General features: G+C 44.7%; 2 protein-coding genes and 1 long non-coding RNA gene across 5 annotated transcripts in view; 2 read left to right on the top strand and 1 right to left on the bottom strand.

Moving 5' to 3' along the window:
• Positions 1 to 3,966, top strand: part of CCDC30 (coiled-coil domain containing 30) — a 36,430-nt gene extending 32,464 nt beyond the window's left edge. For all 3 annotated transcript variants that reach the window (XM_079987951.1, XM_079987950.1, XM_079987952.1), the window contains 5 exons: positions 172 to 313; positions 806 to 942; positions 2,134 to 2,248; positions 2,970 to 3,037; positions 3,312 to 3,966. In XM_079987951.1, the coding sequence (XP_079844077.1) occupies positions 172 to 313; positions 806 to 942; positions 2,134 to 2,248; positions 2,970 to 3,037; positions 3,312 to 3,519 (670 nt within the window). In that variant the 3' untranslated portion in view covers positions 3,520 to 3,966. The remainder of the gene's footprint in view (positions 1 to 171; positions 314 to 805; positions 943 to 2,133; positions 2,249 to 2,969; positions 3,038 to 3,311) is intronic.
• LOC307222580 lies at positions 242 to 13,754 on the bottom strand. The gene is made up of 5 exons (XR_013841803.1): positions 13,069 to 13,754; positions 10,987 to 11,031; positions 9,127 to 9,223; positions 8,152 to 8,198; positions 242 to 343 (listed from the first exon to the last, which is right to left on the bottom strand). It is a non-coding gene; the product is annotated as an uncharacterized lncRNA (long non-coding RNA).
• PPIH (peptidylprolyl isomerase H) lies at positions 5,842 to 16,716 on the top strand. The gene is made up of 10 exons (XM_079987975.1): positions 5,842 to 5,970; positions 6,081 to 6,145; positions 8,880 to 8,903; positions 9,967 to 10,011; positions 10,507 to 10,549; positions 11,956 to 12,048; positions 13,985 to 14,072; positions 14,994 to 15,034; positions 15,527 to 15,613; positions 16,590 to 16,716. The coding sequence occupies exons 1-9, from the start codon at positions 5,905 to 5,907 to the stop codon at positions 15,593 to 15,595; spliced, it is 534 nt and encodes a 177-aa protein (XP_079844101.1). The 5' UTR covers positions 5,842 to 5,904; the 3' UTR covers positions 15,596 to 15,613; positions 16,590 to 16,716.
• Positions 16,717 to 16,914: the final 198 nt, after the last annotated feature.

Raw genomic sequence — 16,914 nt, 5'->3', positions numbered from 1 at the left:
CATCTATAGATCTAAGTGCCATTGATGAGGAGGAAGGCACCCCCTGGACTGGATGGAAGTCAGGAGCTGGGTGCTGACTAAGGGAAGACAGATTGCCAGGCCTCCGCTGACTTGGCTGTGTGTCTTGGGCACCAGGGCCCCCTTTCTGATGACTGCGGCCTGTTTTCTCAGGAAACAGAAAGAGCGACAGCTCCGGCATAAGGCCAAGCTCCGGCGAGCGAAGGAGACCTTCATCTGCGAAGTGAAGCAGCGTGATGTCCGCATCAGGCACCTCGAGAATGAACTCAAGCTCTCCAAAAGTCAGTCAGAAAAGGTGAGAGCCCTCTCAGATGGTGACTTATTTCTAAAAATAATAACAGTAATTGAATTGTTATATATAAAAAAAGCTTTCCAATAAAATATCTTGTTGGATATGTTTTACAACTGCACCCCCAGTCACGTTGGATCATAAATGTCAAAGAAGAAAAAGGAGTTTAGTCTGCAAAAATGCTAGACAAAAAAAGCATGTAGCAGAATAATAACACCAAAATCCCTAATAGAGCAAGACCTTTATTAGGCCCATCAAAATGTCACCATAAAATAATGTGGAAGCTTTCAAATCCTCCAGGTGCCAACTCTTAGATGTTTTCCTGTTTGCTTGAATGCCTCATGCAAAATCCTGACGGTTTGGAGGCTCCTTTCCCCTCTGCATTTTAACCATGGTTTGATGGGGTTACAATTCTGGTGGGGGAAGGGAAGAGGAGCAGAGAATGCTGGAAAACGTATCCCATGATGGGGCTTCTCTGCGTGGCATCCCTCTTTGCAGGATGCAATGCTGATCGCGCAAGTGACCACTGAGAATGACAGTTTACTCCAAGAAAAGCGGAAGCTCACTCAGCAGCTCCACAAACTGGAGGAAGCAGAGCGGAGCAGCAAGCAGGAACTCTCCACAATCCAGAGCAGGTAGCAGCAGTTTGTTTTTTTAAAAAAAATTTTAAAAAAGAATTGCAAGCCTTGTGATTCAGTGCCATGCAGCTTGAGGTGTCTGTGCTGTTTGGCATTCAGCCGCAGGAGTCATCTTGACCACATTGGTCTCACCCTTGTTGTTTAAAATGTATGAAATGCACACTTTGTCCAAAGACCTTGTCCAAATATTAAATTTGTCTCCTTTGTAATAGAACAGCCTTCACCAACCTCCCATACACACCTCGCTTGCACAGGATGTTGGGAGTTGTAGATCAAAACATCAGAAAGATGTGAGGTTAACCAAGACAGATAAAGAGGAGCACTTGAATAAAAATGAGACAAGATAAATCAGCATCCCATATTTTCATTTTTTGCCCCCTTTTATAAAATTTTCTTTTATAAGTATTTATTTTAATTGTTTATTTTTTTATTGTAATATGATGACCATTGCTAACAACCCAAAGGTACTGTAGCAGGGTAATACACCATATCCTATGCAAAGCAAGCAAGGAAACAAAAAATAATTAGAGGAAGAAGTGGTAACACACCAATATAAATCAAGATATCTATATTTCCTGAGCTGCCATGGATGGTGAATGTTGGGCATCTAAGTCTGAAGCAGATCAGATGACATACAAGTGTTTTGTATCTTCCCTCATCCCTCTGCAGACTATTTTTTCCGCAATAGCCAAAGTCCATAAATTCTTATACTGCAGATTTTTCAGGGCTTTCCATTGCTGAGCTATTGAAATCCTAGCTGCAGCTAACATCCATGTCAAAAGCGCTTTAGAGAAACAAGCTTTCATCTTATTGGTCCATATATTCAGTAATGACAGTTGTGAAGAGGCCTGAACAGGTGATTTAATTATTTTAGCTTTCTTCAAGCTGGGAGTGCAAGCACCCTGCCCCTTCTCTGGTTGACGGATGGGGTTAGGCTGCTCTCCATATGCCACAATTCCCTTCCTGGGAGGAGGCAGGGGATGTCACCTCCTCCTGGTGACACTTGTGGCCAAATGGAGAAAGGGGAAAGTGGCTCTGGTCCCAGCCAGAGCGACTTCCCCCTTCCTCTTTCCTTCTGGCCCCCGGTCACTTCTCTCCCTTGCAGCCCTGTGCCAGATCCTTTCCCACAGCTCCATCTTGGCAGGGATGAACGTGCCACTGAGGCATCTTCCCTGTGGCTTTTTCCAGAGTGCGGCTTCTGGACGAGGAGAACAAGCAGCTCCAGGAATGGACCCTGCAGCTGACGGGTCAGGTTGGGCTCCTGGAGCGGGCGCTGAGGAGCATTCACAGCCACAGCTTGGAGGTAAGGATGGGCTGCTGTGGCGGCTTTTGGTCTCCTCTGCAGAATCAGGGCTTGGGGTGCTCACTGTTCCTCTCCTGCTGCGAGGGGTGAAGATCCACCCCAGACCCTTGCGGCTCAGTCAGTGTCTTTATGGGCCATCTTATTTATAGGCTTGGGCCCTTTCAGCTGGTCCACCAGGTCTCTGTTTAATCTCTCTGGTTGCCGCTTGGCTCTTTCTAGTAGCTACCTATACTCAGATCACAGCCATGATTTCCCTCATGGTATTTCATTTGCCACCAAGAATTTCAGTATAGTTAGCTGGACACACACACACACACATATCATGTATCATAGCTTTGCCCCTGCTTACTCTGATCACCAACTCCTCTTGCCACTTTGGCAGCATCTGACCAACATCCCCCCCCCAAAAATCTTTACAGCTTCCCCTCTCCTTGCCCCTCCACTCCACCCCCTTTTAAATGAGAGGAGGCTGCTGCACAGAGCAGTTCGCTGAACTGCTGGGTGAAGGACCTCTCCCTGCTTTCTTGGGCCGACTGGCCGTTCCTCACACTGCAATTAGACAGGACTAACTTAGGTCCATTAATTTCATTGGGTCTACTCTGAGTAAAATTGAGTTGGCTGCAGCCCAAAGCATTTATGGATAACAGCCCAATTTCTTCCTCCCTCTCTCTTCTTCTTCTTTTGTTAAAGGTCTTACTTTGTGCATGTTCCCCTTTTCCAGGAGCTGAAGAGTATCGGCTTCTCTGAATTCCAACCGCAAAGCAAAGTTCTCCCCCTTCGCAGCGTAAGGTACTGTGCCCCTGAGCTGTACATGTGGGGGGCTGGGGAGGGTGGAGGGAATAGTAATAATAGAAAATGCCCTTTGCATGTGCTCAGGTGCATTTCTTTTCTCTGTAACTGCCTCCCATGTTTTCTGGCTCTATGCTTAATATGCATAAAGCTCTGCCAACCTCTTTAGCAGGCCTCCTTGCCTTTCTCCAGGGACTCGGAGATGTGTTTAGGTTCAGTCAGATGATGCCATGAGCCTGAGTGGCCCATGTGAGGCTAATGGTTTCTCTTCCAGCTTCTCAGTGATGGAGCTTTCGGACTCTCACGGCCTTCTGAAAGCTGTCCAGGATGGCAAACCCGAGGACCACACAGAAAGGTCTCTGCTTGCCTCTTTGCCCTGCCCACCTTCGGAGATTGGCTACTTGAACGTGGCTTCTCCCGGGGAAAGCTCAGACTTACGCACAGAGGAGCAGAGTCAAGCCTTGTGCTGTGATCACGTCTAAGAGGACAAGGGGGAAATTCCGAAGTGGAATAACAGTACAGAAACCTCTTGTCACTGCTAGGTAGTATTGCTTCCATTTGTCAGGCTGCTTTATCAGACTTTTAGCTTTAAAGAAAACCTTCTAAAGACCTTACTGTCTTTGTTAAAAATGTGACTTGTACAGCTGTAGTTATGAGTCTTTAAAATATATTTTTTTAAATTAAAATTTGTAAATTATAACAAGAAAGGGATAGTTTTACATACAAAAAAAGAAAACAACAAAACTGTTCGTTCCTTCATTTTTTCATTTGGCAATTCTGTGTGGGGATTCCATACCTTAAGGAAATGCACACTTGAAAGGAAAATACTGTAATTGTTTTGTCTTCTCCTGCTGGATATGCCACATACTATTTTAGTTATAAGTCTTTTATCTTGTGCCAGATTTTTAAATAAATATTCCAGAAATGTATCTGTGACAAACTTTTTGAACAAAGGAGGACTCAAAAGGTTGCATCCAACTAAGGTATACTCCGAATAGACTTGCTGAAATTAATAGTCCTGTAGTAGTCATGGCTATTATATTCAGTGTGTCTATTCTGAGTAAGAGTAACATTGGACATACACCTTGGGCCTCCATATGCATTTACTTTCTCTGGGCCCTAAACCTCTGGAGCTTGAATGGTATTGAGATGCTGTTGCCATCTCATACACGGTCAATGCAGAATATGGGAGGGATCACACCACAGCCACCAGGCCTCAGAGGAACACACTTGGTTTCAGTGGTGCAAAGTCCAATGCCTTCCATCTCGTAGCATGGATTTATATAATCTCAGTTTTATCGCAGAAGAAGGGCCCTTCCAGATGTTTATTGAGCATTCATCTTAACTGGCTTTCACAAAGCTTATGCAGGTTAGCTCTTTCTTGCCTCCTGGATAGTTACACATTCATCCCATATTTTCAATGCTTTTCCTGTTGCTTTCAAAACTTGAGGAATTCCATTTTCTTGTTTTTAAGGTGGATTTGTTGAGGTAGGACAGGGTTGGGGAACCTTTCTAGCCTGGCAAGACTATGTTCCCCAGCCCTCACAGGCCAGGTTTGATAGTCCAAATGTGCATCACCCAACATTACAATGACATCGCCTGCAGGAATCTTCAGAAGCCCCATTTAAAGCACTATTTTGAGCAGCATTTTGAATGAAGATTTTTTTTTTTTAATATATTTTTTGAATGAAGATTTTGAAGATCCAACAATACCATGTAGATCACAAGGGCCAAGTTGTAACCATTAACTATCAGTTCATCAGTCAATGGCAACATTCTTCAAAGTTCATCAACACTACATTTCCTTCTGTTGTGCTCCCATCCAACATCTTCATTTTTTCCATCTTTAATCTATGAATGTGTATTAGAGTAAAACAGATGCACCAATGTCACGTTTCCCTCGCCTCACTTAAAATGCTACACAGATATATTTGCTGCGTGGCTCTGTGCCAACGGAGGAAGCTGCCTTGTGATTTTATCCTGTGAACCGCCCCAAGACCTGCGGGTATAGGACAGTACAGTGCTACCTCTGGTTACGAACTTAATTCATTCCAGAGGTCCGTTCTTAAGCCGAAACTGTTCTTAACATGAGGCGTGCTTTCGCTAATGGAGCCTCCCGCTGCTGCCGGCACGCGACTTCTGCTTGCATCCCAGGGCAAAGTTCCCAACTGGGGGCATCTACTCCTGGGTTAGCAGAGCTCATTACACAAAGCATTCATGAGGAGGATGGTACGTAACCCGTGGTTCCACTGTGTACAAATTTAATAAAATTTAATTAATTAATTAATTGGGTAGTCAAAGTTAAGAGACCGCCAGTGGGTGGGGGGAATGAAAACTCTTCTCACCACAGCACCTTAAACAGGTGGAACAGCGTCTCTTCCTTACCTACAGACAGTGGTGTAGCGTGGGTTGTCAGCACCCGGGGCAAGGCAAGTAATTTGCGCCCCCTAACCCTAACCCCCAGATGTTGCGCCCGGTGCGGCCGGCCCCCCCTGCACCCCCCACGCTACGCCACTGCCTACAGATCAGTGCTAGTCCCACCCACCCCGTGGTTGCCTTGACGCTGCTGAACTACAACTCCCATCAACCTCTACTGCTGTACACGCTAGCAGGGGTCTGATAAGAGTTGGTTTCCAGCGCCATATGGAGGGCAACAGGTAAGCCCACTCATCTCTAGAAAAAGAAACAAAAATCCTCCGTCGAGGCTTCGAACGAATAGAAGCGCAACAGGGGACAGGAAACCCGAACAAAGACCGCGAGGCAGCTTTTACTCGGTGAGCAAGTAACAGGATGTGACGTATTTTCCAACGGGTTGCCTCTCGCGAAGGGGGGGGCGAGCTTACACTTCCGGGTGAGAGGTGGTCGCCATGGCGGTGTTGGCTTCCAATCCTAACAACCCTGTGGTGTTCTTTGATGTCACGATAGGCGGCCAGGTAAGGCTCGCTCGGGGGAGGCTGAAGGGGGGGGGGAAGGTCTGGCGTGGGGGCGAGGGAGGGGCGCGCGAGGAGGAAGAGGAGGCTCTGACGGTTCTGCCCATGCCCAGGAGGTCGGCCGCATGAAAGTGGAGCTCTTCGCCGACGTGGTACCCAAGACGGCGGAAAACTTCAGGTAAGCCTGAGGAGAAAACTCGGCGGAGGATTGGTCGTGTGTTTGTGTCTGACAGACAATGCGGCATGCCATAAAGATGCGCGGCGAGAGCGGCATCTCTGGGCCCCAGGCCGCATAGTCTCCCGGCCTCCTTTTCTTCCGGCAGCCCTTTTATGCCAATGATGGTAGCGGTGGGTAACGAGTGAGTTGCAGGCCTAGAGCGACGCGTCTCGGCCCATATGCGCGCGGGAAGCTGCGCTGGTCCCACGTGGCTGATTTCCTTCCCTTTTAAAAAATAAAATTAAAAAAAATCCCCTTTTCTGTCGAAATCGGCACGGGCAACCCGACACAGAAATGGGGTTTGCCAAGTGGGGTTGCTTAGAAAATCTGATCTTGTTTTGTATGGGAACTTAAACAAGAAATGCTGAGTTAGAAAAAGCAGAAGCTCCTCGCTTGATGCTCCTTGTTCTGAGCTGGGTCGGCTGGTGACCAGTCACAACTCTGGGTTGCTCTTAGGACTGGCGCTACGGGTTGGCCTTGGCCTGTACCTGCATGGACCCCACTGCCAACCCTAAAGCCTCCTGGGCCTGCTCTTCCTGGGGCCCCTCCATATTGTGACTGCTGTCTCCAGTCCGCAGGGGAGTGGTGAGGAGACAGGAGACCAACCTTGAGATATTTTCCCTTCCTAGGCAGTTGCACAGTCTTGGTTTTAGGGGAGACATCAGATGAAGGGGCAACTGCGTGAATTAACAAAGGTGAGGAAACAGCAGATGGGCCCACTCAGGAAGTCTACTGAAGGCATCTTTCTCTAAAGACTGTTGGAAACCAGGAGACTTGTGTGGATTATGTGGCACTCTAAATGTCACTTGAGTACAACTCACATCATCTGTGGCTATTGGCCATACTGGTTGCGGGCTGGTGACTTGTAATCCAGTAACATTAAGAGTGCCACAGGTTCCCTCTAGCAAAGCTTCCTTATTTTATGCTTTTGTCAACTCTTAAATTCATGAAATGGGAAGCCTCTCAAAGTCTTACTCATTGTGATCCAATGACTAATAATTGGCTCAAGTAGTCCCTGGTTATCATAGTGACTTGCCACTTTGGATTTCCCCAGCCTTTTCATGTTGACTAGAATTTAAACAGAGTCTAGTAAACAGTGCAACCACTGGTTTTACTGGCTTGCTCTCCATCCTGGCAGAAAACCTGTCATGGCAAAATGTTCCCTTAGGCAGATCTGTATTAAGACAGCAATAAACCTTGATTGGGGGCTGTCTTCTCTCACCACACAGCTAGTTCTTGCCTGTAGGGTTGGATTTGATCAGAGGTCAGCAACTGGCAGCTCGCTGGCTGAATCTAGTCTTCACCATCTCCAGATAAATACCCTCCCCTCCCTTCCTCAGACTGGTTCAGCCAGTGCACGTGAAAAAATATTATTCCTTATGCCATTCTTCTGGCACAGTCTTTCCCATCTGGTGCCCTCCAGGTATTTTGGACTGCACCTTCCATCATTGCCAGCCTTTAGACATGCTGACTGGGGCTGATTATTATTATTATTTATTGAATTTATATACCACCCTATACTCGGAGGTCTAATGGGACTTGTAGTTCAAAACTACAAAGGCACTAGATTGGGAAAGCTTCTGGGTTTTCTTCATCTCTTTCCCAGGCAATATGTCACATGCTGTGAGAAAGCAATGGGTGGAAAGAGAAAAAGACTAGACTTACACATAATCTGTTCTTCGTGTACAATGGTACCTTGGTTCTCAAACTTAATGCATTCCGGAAGTCCGTTCCAAAACCAAAGCATTCCAGAACCAAGGCATGCTTTCCCATAGAAAGTAATGCAAAATGGATTAATCCGTTTCAGACTTTTAAAAACTACCCCTAAAACAGCAATTTAACATGAATTTTACTATCTAATGAGACCATTGATCCATAAAATGAAAGCAATAATCAATGTACTATACTATAAAATAAATAAGACAGTGTGGTAGATGATAAAAATTAAAATTAACTTTTTTTCTTACCTGCACTGATGATAGTCATTGTTTGGATGGGGGGCTTTTATCCATTTCTGCAATCACACAATCAGTCAATCAATCAGTAGCTGAACTGGTTCCCACACAGTCACAAAAACTGAAAAAACCTCAAAAACACAAAATAAATAGCAAAAACAAAAGCCCCAAACTTAATCCGTCCTGGAAGTCCGCTTGGTTCGAAAACCAAGGCGCAGCTTCTGATTGGTGCAGGCGCCCTGGAAACAATAGCTGACAGCCACATCGGACGTTCAGCTTCCAAAAAACGTTCAAAAACCAGAACACTTACTTCTGGGTTTTCAGCATTTGAGAACCAAGGCGTTTGAGAACCAAGATATCACTGTATTGGACTAAATGTCTTTCTCTAAATGCAGAGCAAACCTCCATCCTTTTCGAAAGAATATGGCATACCATGGGGCGAGAACATAATGGTTTTTCTCTGTCTTTTTCATAGTAGCCCACGAGCCAAAAAATATTTTCTCAGCCCTGAACTTAGATTATTATTGGTCCCTTCCTACTTGGTATATACTATTTTGTAACAGAAATAATTTAAAAGTTTTAAGTTGGTTTTCTAGCAATCACTGTGAATTCTAGAATTCCAACAACACTGAATTCCATCTTAACAGTTATTTCAGTATTCAGGAGTACTTAAACTTGTGGACCTAAAAAAGAACATCCCTGTAAGAAGAACTAACTTGTAGATTTCTTCTTCTTTTCAGGCAGTTTTGCACAGGTGAATTCAGGTATGTTGTCTCAGTGTAAAAACAAGCATTTGAGCAAGCAGGAAAACCTGAATCCCTGGCTGGGTTATAAAGCTGTGATACATATGCTTAGGAGAACTAGAGGTGGCTGCACTTTTCACTGCAGCAGTGCACAACATCAAGGAGAGAAACCATTTTAAAGATCAAATGGTGGCTTGTCTCCTTGGAAGAAGAATCAACCCCCCCCCCCCAAAGAATAACCTACCTGGCTTTCCAAATGCTTCATCTCTGCTTGTGTACAACATTTCTTTGGTTCTGGAGATGTACTTGGTTGTTGTTTGGAGTTTTTGTTTTCTTATCACCTGGAGTGCAAAAGGAAAGGCTCAGAGAGTGACGCGAGAGTTTAATTTACGGTGGTCATAAGTCAGCAATTTCTTTGGTGTATACATTCCTTGAGAACTGGGGATTTGTAAGTTTGAAAACTGGGATTTTGATGAGTTCCTGGATTGCAGAAATACTGTGCCTTGATTTCTCCCTCACACTTTCTCCATTCAATTTAAGCCGCAAGTTCTTATTTCTGCAGTCTGAGTCCCTTGTGTGTTGATGAGTGTTTGTCTAATAAGTCCTAAATATAATTAGAAGGCTGATGCCTCTCTGGGTGGTATTTTCTCTTGCCCTTCACCTGGGGTGTGCAGACAGATGTAAAAAGAGCACTTGGCCTCTTGGTTTAATCAAAGCAGACTTGCAGTAGGCTGAAGGGGGAGGAGGATACTTTCTGCCCATCTTACAGAAAGCCAGCCTCTCACTTTGTCCAAGCTGGCTTCTATGACCGCTTTCCATGTGTAGCCAGATGACCCAGACACATCTGCTGAGGGTCAGAAAGTAGCACATGACCTGCCTTGACCTTTTGGGGCTGGGCGGCCTTTGGCAATCCACTTCTTTGGCCAAAGCTCGTTGGTAGTTCACATCTGAAACCACATCTGAGATCTTTCAGGTCACCAATTCAAAGCCCACTGCAGATGTGAATGCATTGAGGACTGGGGTGGGGTAGTTCCTGTGGTCTGAGGCTGCACAACTTCACCATGTCTGTATCTTTGTATTCTAGGAAAGATGGAGTTCCTATCGGCTACAAAGGCAGCACTTTTCACAGGTACATTGCTTGTCTGACTCTTAAAGTGAAGCTTTCAATGCATGGCAACAACCCAATGTTTGGGAAGCGTTGCTCAAGGGGTAAGCCTTGAATGGTTTCTCAAGAGCTTGTCTTGGATCACCCACTGTTGATATAGAAAACAAGGCTTAGCAGGATTTGGGAACAGCTGCACAAATAGCTTCTTCCCATTCCTTCATTAAAAACAATAAGTGTCTGTTGTAGCCAATATCAGTCCTACTCAAGAGTAAACACACTGAAATTAATAGAAATAGCTATGACCATGGATTTCAGTGGATCTGCTCTGAGTAGGATTAACAACTACTCCAATGTCGGCAATGATCAGCAGGTGGCCCTGTGGGTGCAATTTTGCTCTTTGGCTGGTTGCAAGGCCACTGAAGAACACATAGCCAACTGGCAAGCTTCCCAGCTGTGTGCTGAAGAGTAATTGTTTTGTCTGTCTAGCCTACAATTTATTTATTTCCCCCACTTTTTCAGGGTCATTAAGGACTTCATGATCCAAGGAGGCGATTTTGTAAACGTAAGTGCTCCATTTTTTTCATTCTGCTTTGTTGTCATCAAGGGGAAGGACATTGCAGTGTTTCCTCTTGGAATCTTACCTTTGGTTACAACCTGTTGCTTGTTGGTAGTGAGGTAATAATAATAATAATAATAATAATAATAATAATAATAATAATTTATTTATACCCCGCCCATCTAGCTGAGTTGAACCCGAGTTCAGGCAACATGCTGAGCCAAACCATGGCTTAATCCACAGAAGCAGGGCCAGAGGAGGAGCAAAGCAGCTGTGAGCTCCTCTCTGGGAGTCTGCATGTTCACCCTAAGCCATGTTTTGCCCAACCAAATACAATTCTGTGGTGGGTGCTCAAGAAAAGCTAACTGGGGCTGCAGAAAATTTTGTATAACTGCCCTTAATCTTCACAAAATAGGTAGTCTGATATGTTCTGGCAGACTTACCTGAATTGGTGCCTGAATAGACAAGCCTTGATGTTGCACAGGATACTTCAGTTGTAAAATAAGAGGGAAGAGGAAGTTAAGGGAGGCAGGCACAGACAACTTTCAGTTGCCCCACAGCCAACTTTAGATGTTATATCATTTGCTTTAGTACCTTAAAATTGTAAACTTACTTTGGTGCCTTGACAGAAAAATAGTATATACAGTGGTACTCGGGTTACATACGCTTCAGGTTACAGACTCCGCTAACCCAGAAATAGTGCCTTGGGTTAAAAACTTTGCTTCAAGATGAGAACAGAAATCGTGCTCCGGCGGCACGGCGGCAGCGGGAGGCCCTATTAGTTAAAGTGGTGCTTCAGGTTAAGAACAGTTTCAGGTTAAGAACAGACCTCCGGAACGAATTAAGTACTTAAGCCAAGGTACCACTGTAAATGCAATAAATAATCAGCCCACAGCACTTTAATTTAGACCATACACAAAACTCTTCAGTTAGCTATTTATTATTACTATTACACACAATCTATGTAAATCAGGGTAGGCTAACCTTTTTCAGACCAAGGGCCACATTGAGCAGTGGCCAACTGCCCTAGGGCCACAAGTAAATGTGGACATAGTCAAAAATGAGTGTGGCCAAAGTGTCAGGAACAGACCTGGGCAGCCTAGGAATGTGCCTTTACACTTGTATTGCAAAACTATGTTGCTGCTGGAAACAGATTTAAGAGGATGAGCCAAAGGCCACTTGGGGAAAGTCTGTTTTTTAAGGGCGGATTTAAAGGAAAGAAGAGAGGAGGACCATGTAGCTGTTCAGGGAAAGAGGTTCCCAAAACACATTTCTGCAAGTGTTCTAATTATGTGGCTGGTTTTATCAAGAGACACTTGTCAGCATCCAAAATAAACAATAAATGAGAACATTACTCACTCCCAATAAAACTTCAGCTGTGGAATTGAGTGCATGACCACTTTCTAAAACAGGGAGATGGCACCGGAGTGGCTAGCATCTACCGGGGTCCCTTTGCAGATGAAAACTTCAAGCTGAAACACTCCGCTCCTGGTCTGCTGTCCATGGTAAGTAGCCTGGAGAAAATTATTGTGGTCCAGCAATTTCATTTGACTTCAGGCTCCCTTTTCTGACCCCTATAAAGGGATGGGGTTGGCCTGCCATTTGGTGTGCCTTTTAAAAGCAGTGGGACGTCAAGTGTCTGGCATGGAGTACCCATGCAGATATTTAAATGTTGGACTTCAACTCCCTATTTGGGCATGATGCTTGCTGAATTACCTTGAGCCACTCACACATCCTACCTTGCAGGGTGACTGCAAGGATAGAATGGGATAAGCCCTACATCCACCACTTCATGTTTCAGTTAAACTTGGAAGCAACTTGGCTACATTTGGAACTAGGGTGCAGCTGGGGTTGCTCATGCCTATGTGCAAAGGTAGCAGTCTCTCCTGGCCCTTAAGAGCCATCAGTTTGCGGCTTGTGAGAGTTGTACATGCATTGAAGCCCATGGTGATAATTTTCTTAATAACAAAAAAACCCAACTCCCACTGTAATGGTTTTCCTAAACCTATACTGCTAACACCATTTAGTATAACTTACACCCTTTACCAACCAATAACCTTGTGAGGTGTAAGTGTGGGGCAAAGCCAGTCATGTCATTAATATATTTGTCAAATGCACTCATGCCTTGGGAATCGAATGTTTTGGCTCCCAAACGCCGCAAACCCAGAAGTGAGTGTTCCGGTTTGCGGACATTCTTTGGAACCCAAACATCTGGCACAGCTTCCACTGCTTCCAATTGGCTGCAGGAGCTTTCTGCAGCCAATTGGAAACCGCCCCTTGGTTTCCAAACATTTTGGAATTCAAACAGACTTCTGGAACGGATTCCATTTGACTTCCGAGGTATGACTGTATTTGACAAGGCACTAACATTTATGATGTAATGCACAAGCTTATGTAGTTACTGTGTCTTCAAATGTGTATATACTTAATACCAGCATCTTATTTACAGTACTATGACTAAACCAAGGCAGCTTTGAGGAATCGTAATAAAACTTTTGACAGACTGATCTTATATTATACTCCACCTCAGTCAAACTTCACCAACACTTTAACTATGAGCTTTCATTGAAGCTTCTGTCTCCAGCCCTGCTGATTTCCAGATTTGTTTATTTTCCCGTCTTGGCTAGTCAAGTAGCTTGGCTACCCCAGCTACTCTTTGACCGCCAAGCCCTTCCACCTTCCTTTCAGGTCTTCTCCACTCTTCCTCAGTTCTCAGCCTCTGCTATCTTCTTCCTCTGGATGTCCAGCGCAGACAGACTCTGGCTAACTAGCACCCAGCCTTATATTCACTTCTTCTGGCCCTTCCCAGTCTTGCCTCAGCCAATCACATTGTCAGTCTAAGAATTCTAAACCAGCAACCACCAATCAGAGTATACATCTCTTATGTCCTTCAGTTGCATACTGAGAGTTCTATCTCCAGCCCCTCCCCAACTGTCAGTTAAGGTCCCCCAGTGACAGTTAGTTTAACTTTCAGTTGACCAGAGAAAAGATTTCCTCTGCCAAACACATTACAATGTACATTATAATACAAATAACCAAATACATTGCACGATACTCATTAAACAGTTTTTAAGAAACAGAATTTCTTCATAACCTGTCTGAAACTGGGGTCGTTCAGCAGGGGCTCATAGTACTTTTGACCTTTCCTGCCATCATAAAGGCCTGGTGTAGCACCTGCTAAAAGCATTATGGTTTAGTCAGGCATGTCCAGGTATATGTTTTAATCTGTTTTTAGCTTATTCACCCTGAAAAGAAGTGATTTTCATTTCTCTGCCCAGATCAGGGCTTCTGTGCTAGTCGACATATCAGTAGGGTGGTTTTAGGACCACCTTTTATTTCTTTGTTCCTTTGGGATCCTGTGCACCAGACCAGCTGTGGCAGAGCGAGGCTGAGTGTGGGCCTTTGCCTTCCATGATTTATGTGGATTTTTTTCCCCGCTAGGCAAATAGTGGCCCCAGCACCAATGGCTGCCAGTTCTTCATCACCTGCTCCAAGTGTGACTGGCTGGATGGGAAGCATGTAGTCTTTGGTGAGTAGTCAGGACAAATTTTTAAAGTCCTACCTTCACACAGAGCATAACTAAACTGTGGAACTCTCTCTCCAAGGAGGCAGTGATGGCTTTAAACAGGAATGGACATATTCATGGAGGAGGGAGGGTTATAGATGGCTGTGGTCTGACCCAGGGCTGATTCAGAGGCTGTAATGCTTCTGAATACCAGTTGCTGGAAGCCACAGGAAGGGAGAGTGCTCTTGTGCTTAAGTCCTGCTTGCAGCTTTCCCAGAAGAGGCATCTGGTTGGCCACTCTGAGAACAGGATCCTGGACTGGATGGGCCATGGGCTCTTCTTATGCTCTTAGTTGCAATCTGGGCAAGGACCAAGATCAGAAAAGCTCCTTTAGGTGTGTCCATGGCCTTGGGAGGGCCTGTGGGAATTCTCTTAGTTCCCTCCCCAAAAAAACAACCCAAACCCATTGCCCATCCCCATATTGCAATCTGCTTTTGATTTATTTATTTATTTATTTAGGCAGGCAGGCAGGCAACTTATTCAGCCCGTAACACATAGCTTCTAAACCGAATACAATAAAGTTACAAAGGAAATGAAGTAGATAGGATCAATAATAAAAACAGGAGAGTTCACTTAATATGCTAGCTGACATAGAAAGGTCTTTATTGGTCATCAGAAGTTTAACAGGCAGGGGGTCTCAGTCAGGAGTTCCACAGAATCAATCCTACAATACCAAATGCACAGATCCTAGTAGATATGAGTCATGTGTCTGAGTCATAGGGAACCCCTAGAAGAGATTCCCCTGCAGATCTCCATGGTCAAGCAAGGCCACATCTGTACACAGTCCCCTCTTGCATTGTTTGACCTTAATTTTGCTGATGATGAGTTGGAAATACTTGAAAAATTAAAATCATCCTTTTTTCTTTCTTTTTTTAAACCCGGCAGGTAAAATAGTTGATGGGCTGCTTGTCATGAGAAAAATTGAAGTAAGTATCTTAGCCAAAGAAGTAACAATTGTGCTAATTTGGGGGTTTGGTGCACAAGTCGGCAGTCTGATTACCACGCAGAATTGGGCAGCTTAGGAATCTAAGTTAAGATTCTAGTCCTTATTGTGGCAGAATGTAAAGCACAAGAAGATGTTGACCACCCTGGGCTTGAGCGATAAGGCTTGACTTCTGCTGCCTTTCTGACCGTCCTGATCCGTTAACTGTAAATGGGGATGCTGCTTTACATCATTCAAAGTGGCAGGCAGCTCTTCAGTTCAAAACTGAGAATGATCTCCGTCAGTTTTTGAGACACAACATTGTGGGTTGCAGGTTTGCCAGTAGAAAAAGAAGGTCCTGAGGACACCAACCAATCATAAATGAGAAAAATTATCTTGAAAATGGCTTGCTAAGGGGTGGGGAAAGTAATATAATGGCTCTTCCCAGCAGGGGCTGAGGGTCTCCTCTTAATGCTGCCTTTTGCTCCCTCCTCAGAACGTGCCCACCGGTCCAAATAACAAGCCCAAACTGCCAGTGGTGATTGCCCAATGTGGTGAGATGTAGGGGGAAACGATTCTCAAGGTAGGTACCCATCTCCATAGCTGTGATAGCCACAACCTGGCCCAATGAAGCTGGGGAGGGTGGATAAGCTATATTGCATATCTATCTCTAGCTTGAATAAAAAAATAAAGATTTTTAGGAAGCTGAATTCTTTCCTTTTATGGAATACAGCATATGCCAAGGGTTGTATTCAGCTAAGTCAGATTCAAAGTAGACCATATCAAATCATCAAACTTAATAATGCCCATCAATTTCAGTGCGTCCACTTCTGAATCTGACTTCAGTTGAATGAAACCTTAGTGTATGCTGTGCTCCATAAAAGTGCAGAATTCAGCTTTGTAAGAATCTTAACATTCATTCAAACTAGAGACAGGTATGTAATTATCAGGTAACATTTTGAAGGTGAATGTTTTGCTCATCTGGTTTTGAAATCCTGTTTCGGCCTGGTGGAGTCTCCAACTCAGACCAATTGCTGAATAAAGATTTACAGTGGTCAAGAGTGGTGGCTACACTCTCCTTGAGAGCCCTCAAGTTCCCGCAACACATTGCTAAATAAATTCTATTAAGTACAATAAATGCAGAAAATATTAATCGAAAGGAAATCAGGTTTGTCTGCTGACGACACTCATATACTGCATCGTGTGAGCTGCCTTGGCACAAAATCCACCCTCTTTAAGACCCTTCTTAGGCTTTGGCAATCACCAGCCCCTACAGCAGGTGTGACCACATCCACCAATGACATAAAGTCCCACGTAGGGTTGGACAAGGGAGAATGTGACCCTCCAGCTGGAAAAAGGTTTACCAATCCTGTGGGCTCCCCAGCTACATAGTTGAGTGGATCACTAGTATCTCTGGGTGTTGCAACCCCACACAGACCTCTAGTGGCATTGCCAAGATCCATTCACAAAGCATATTATTTGGGCTGGAATGTGCTGTTTCTGGTACACTATGTTAGAGCTGTGATGATGACTGACTCTTTGACTCTTCCTGATTCTAGGTTAGTCTCTTTCCATCTTGGATCACCATCACCTCCCGATTGTTCCATGTTTTTCCTGTGGTGCCTCATCTACCACACATTCCAAACTAATTTTCTCCCCCCATTGTAAATAAAGGAATTTGGTTAAGTGTCTGTTGTTCCATTGGAATGCACAAGGAATTGCCTAACAGGAAGTATTATCGGGGGCCATTGTCTTGTGACATCAGCAAAGTCCATCGAGTCATCCCAGGGAACCTGGACTTGGGTCAGTTGCAAGTGAGGCCTACAATAAAACATTGCAGTGCACCATGCCTCCTGTTCAGGATTCCACCAGGATTCTTCCTGA

This window comes from Podarcis cretensis (genome assembly GCF_951804945.1).
Source record: "Podarcis cretensis genome assembly, chromosome: 8".
In the NCBI taxonomy this organism is placed as follows: Eukaryota; Metazoa; Chordata; class Lepidosauria; order Squamata; family Lacertidae; genus Podarcis; species Podarcis cretensis.
The sequence above is the reverse complement of the archived record's forward strand: the minus strand, read 5'-3'. Positions and strand labels throughout refer to the sequence as shown.

Bases quoted from the DNA above. Each gene is read 5' to 3' on its own strand.
- PPIH (XM_079987975.1), top strand. From the start codon at position 5,905: ATGGCGGTGTTGGCTTCCAATCCTAACAACCCTGTGGTGTTCTTTGAT. The intron at 5,971-6,080 runs GTAAGGCTCGCT...GCCCATGCCCAG, and splicing joins ATGTCACGATAGGCGGCCAG to GAGGTCGGCCGCATGAAAGT. The intron at 6,146-8,879 runs GTAAGCCTGAGG...TCTTCTTTTCAG, and splicing joins AAGACGGCGGAAAACTTCAG to GCAGTTTTGCACAGGTGAAT.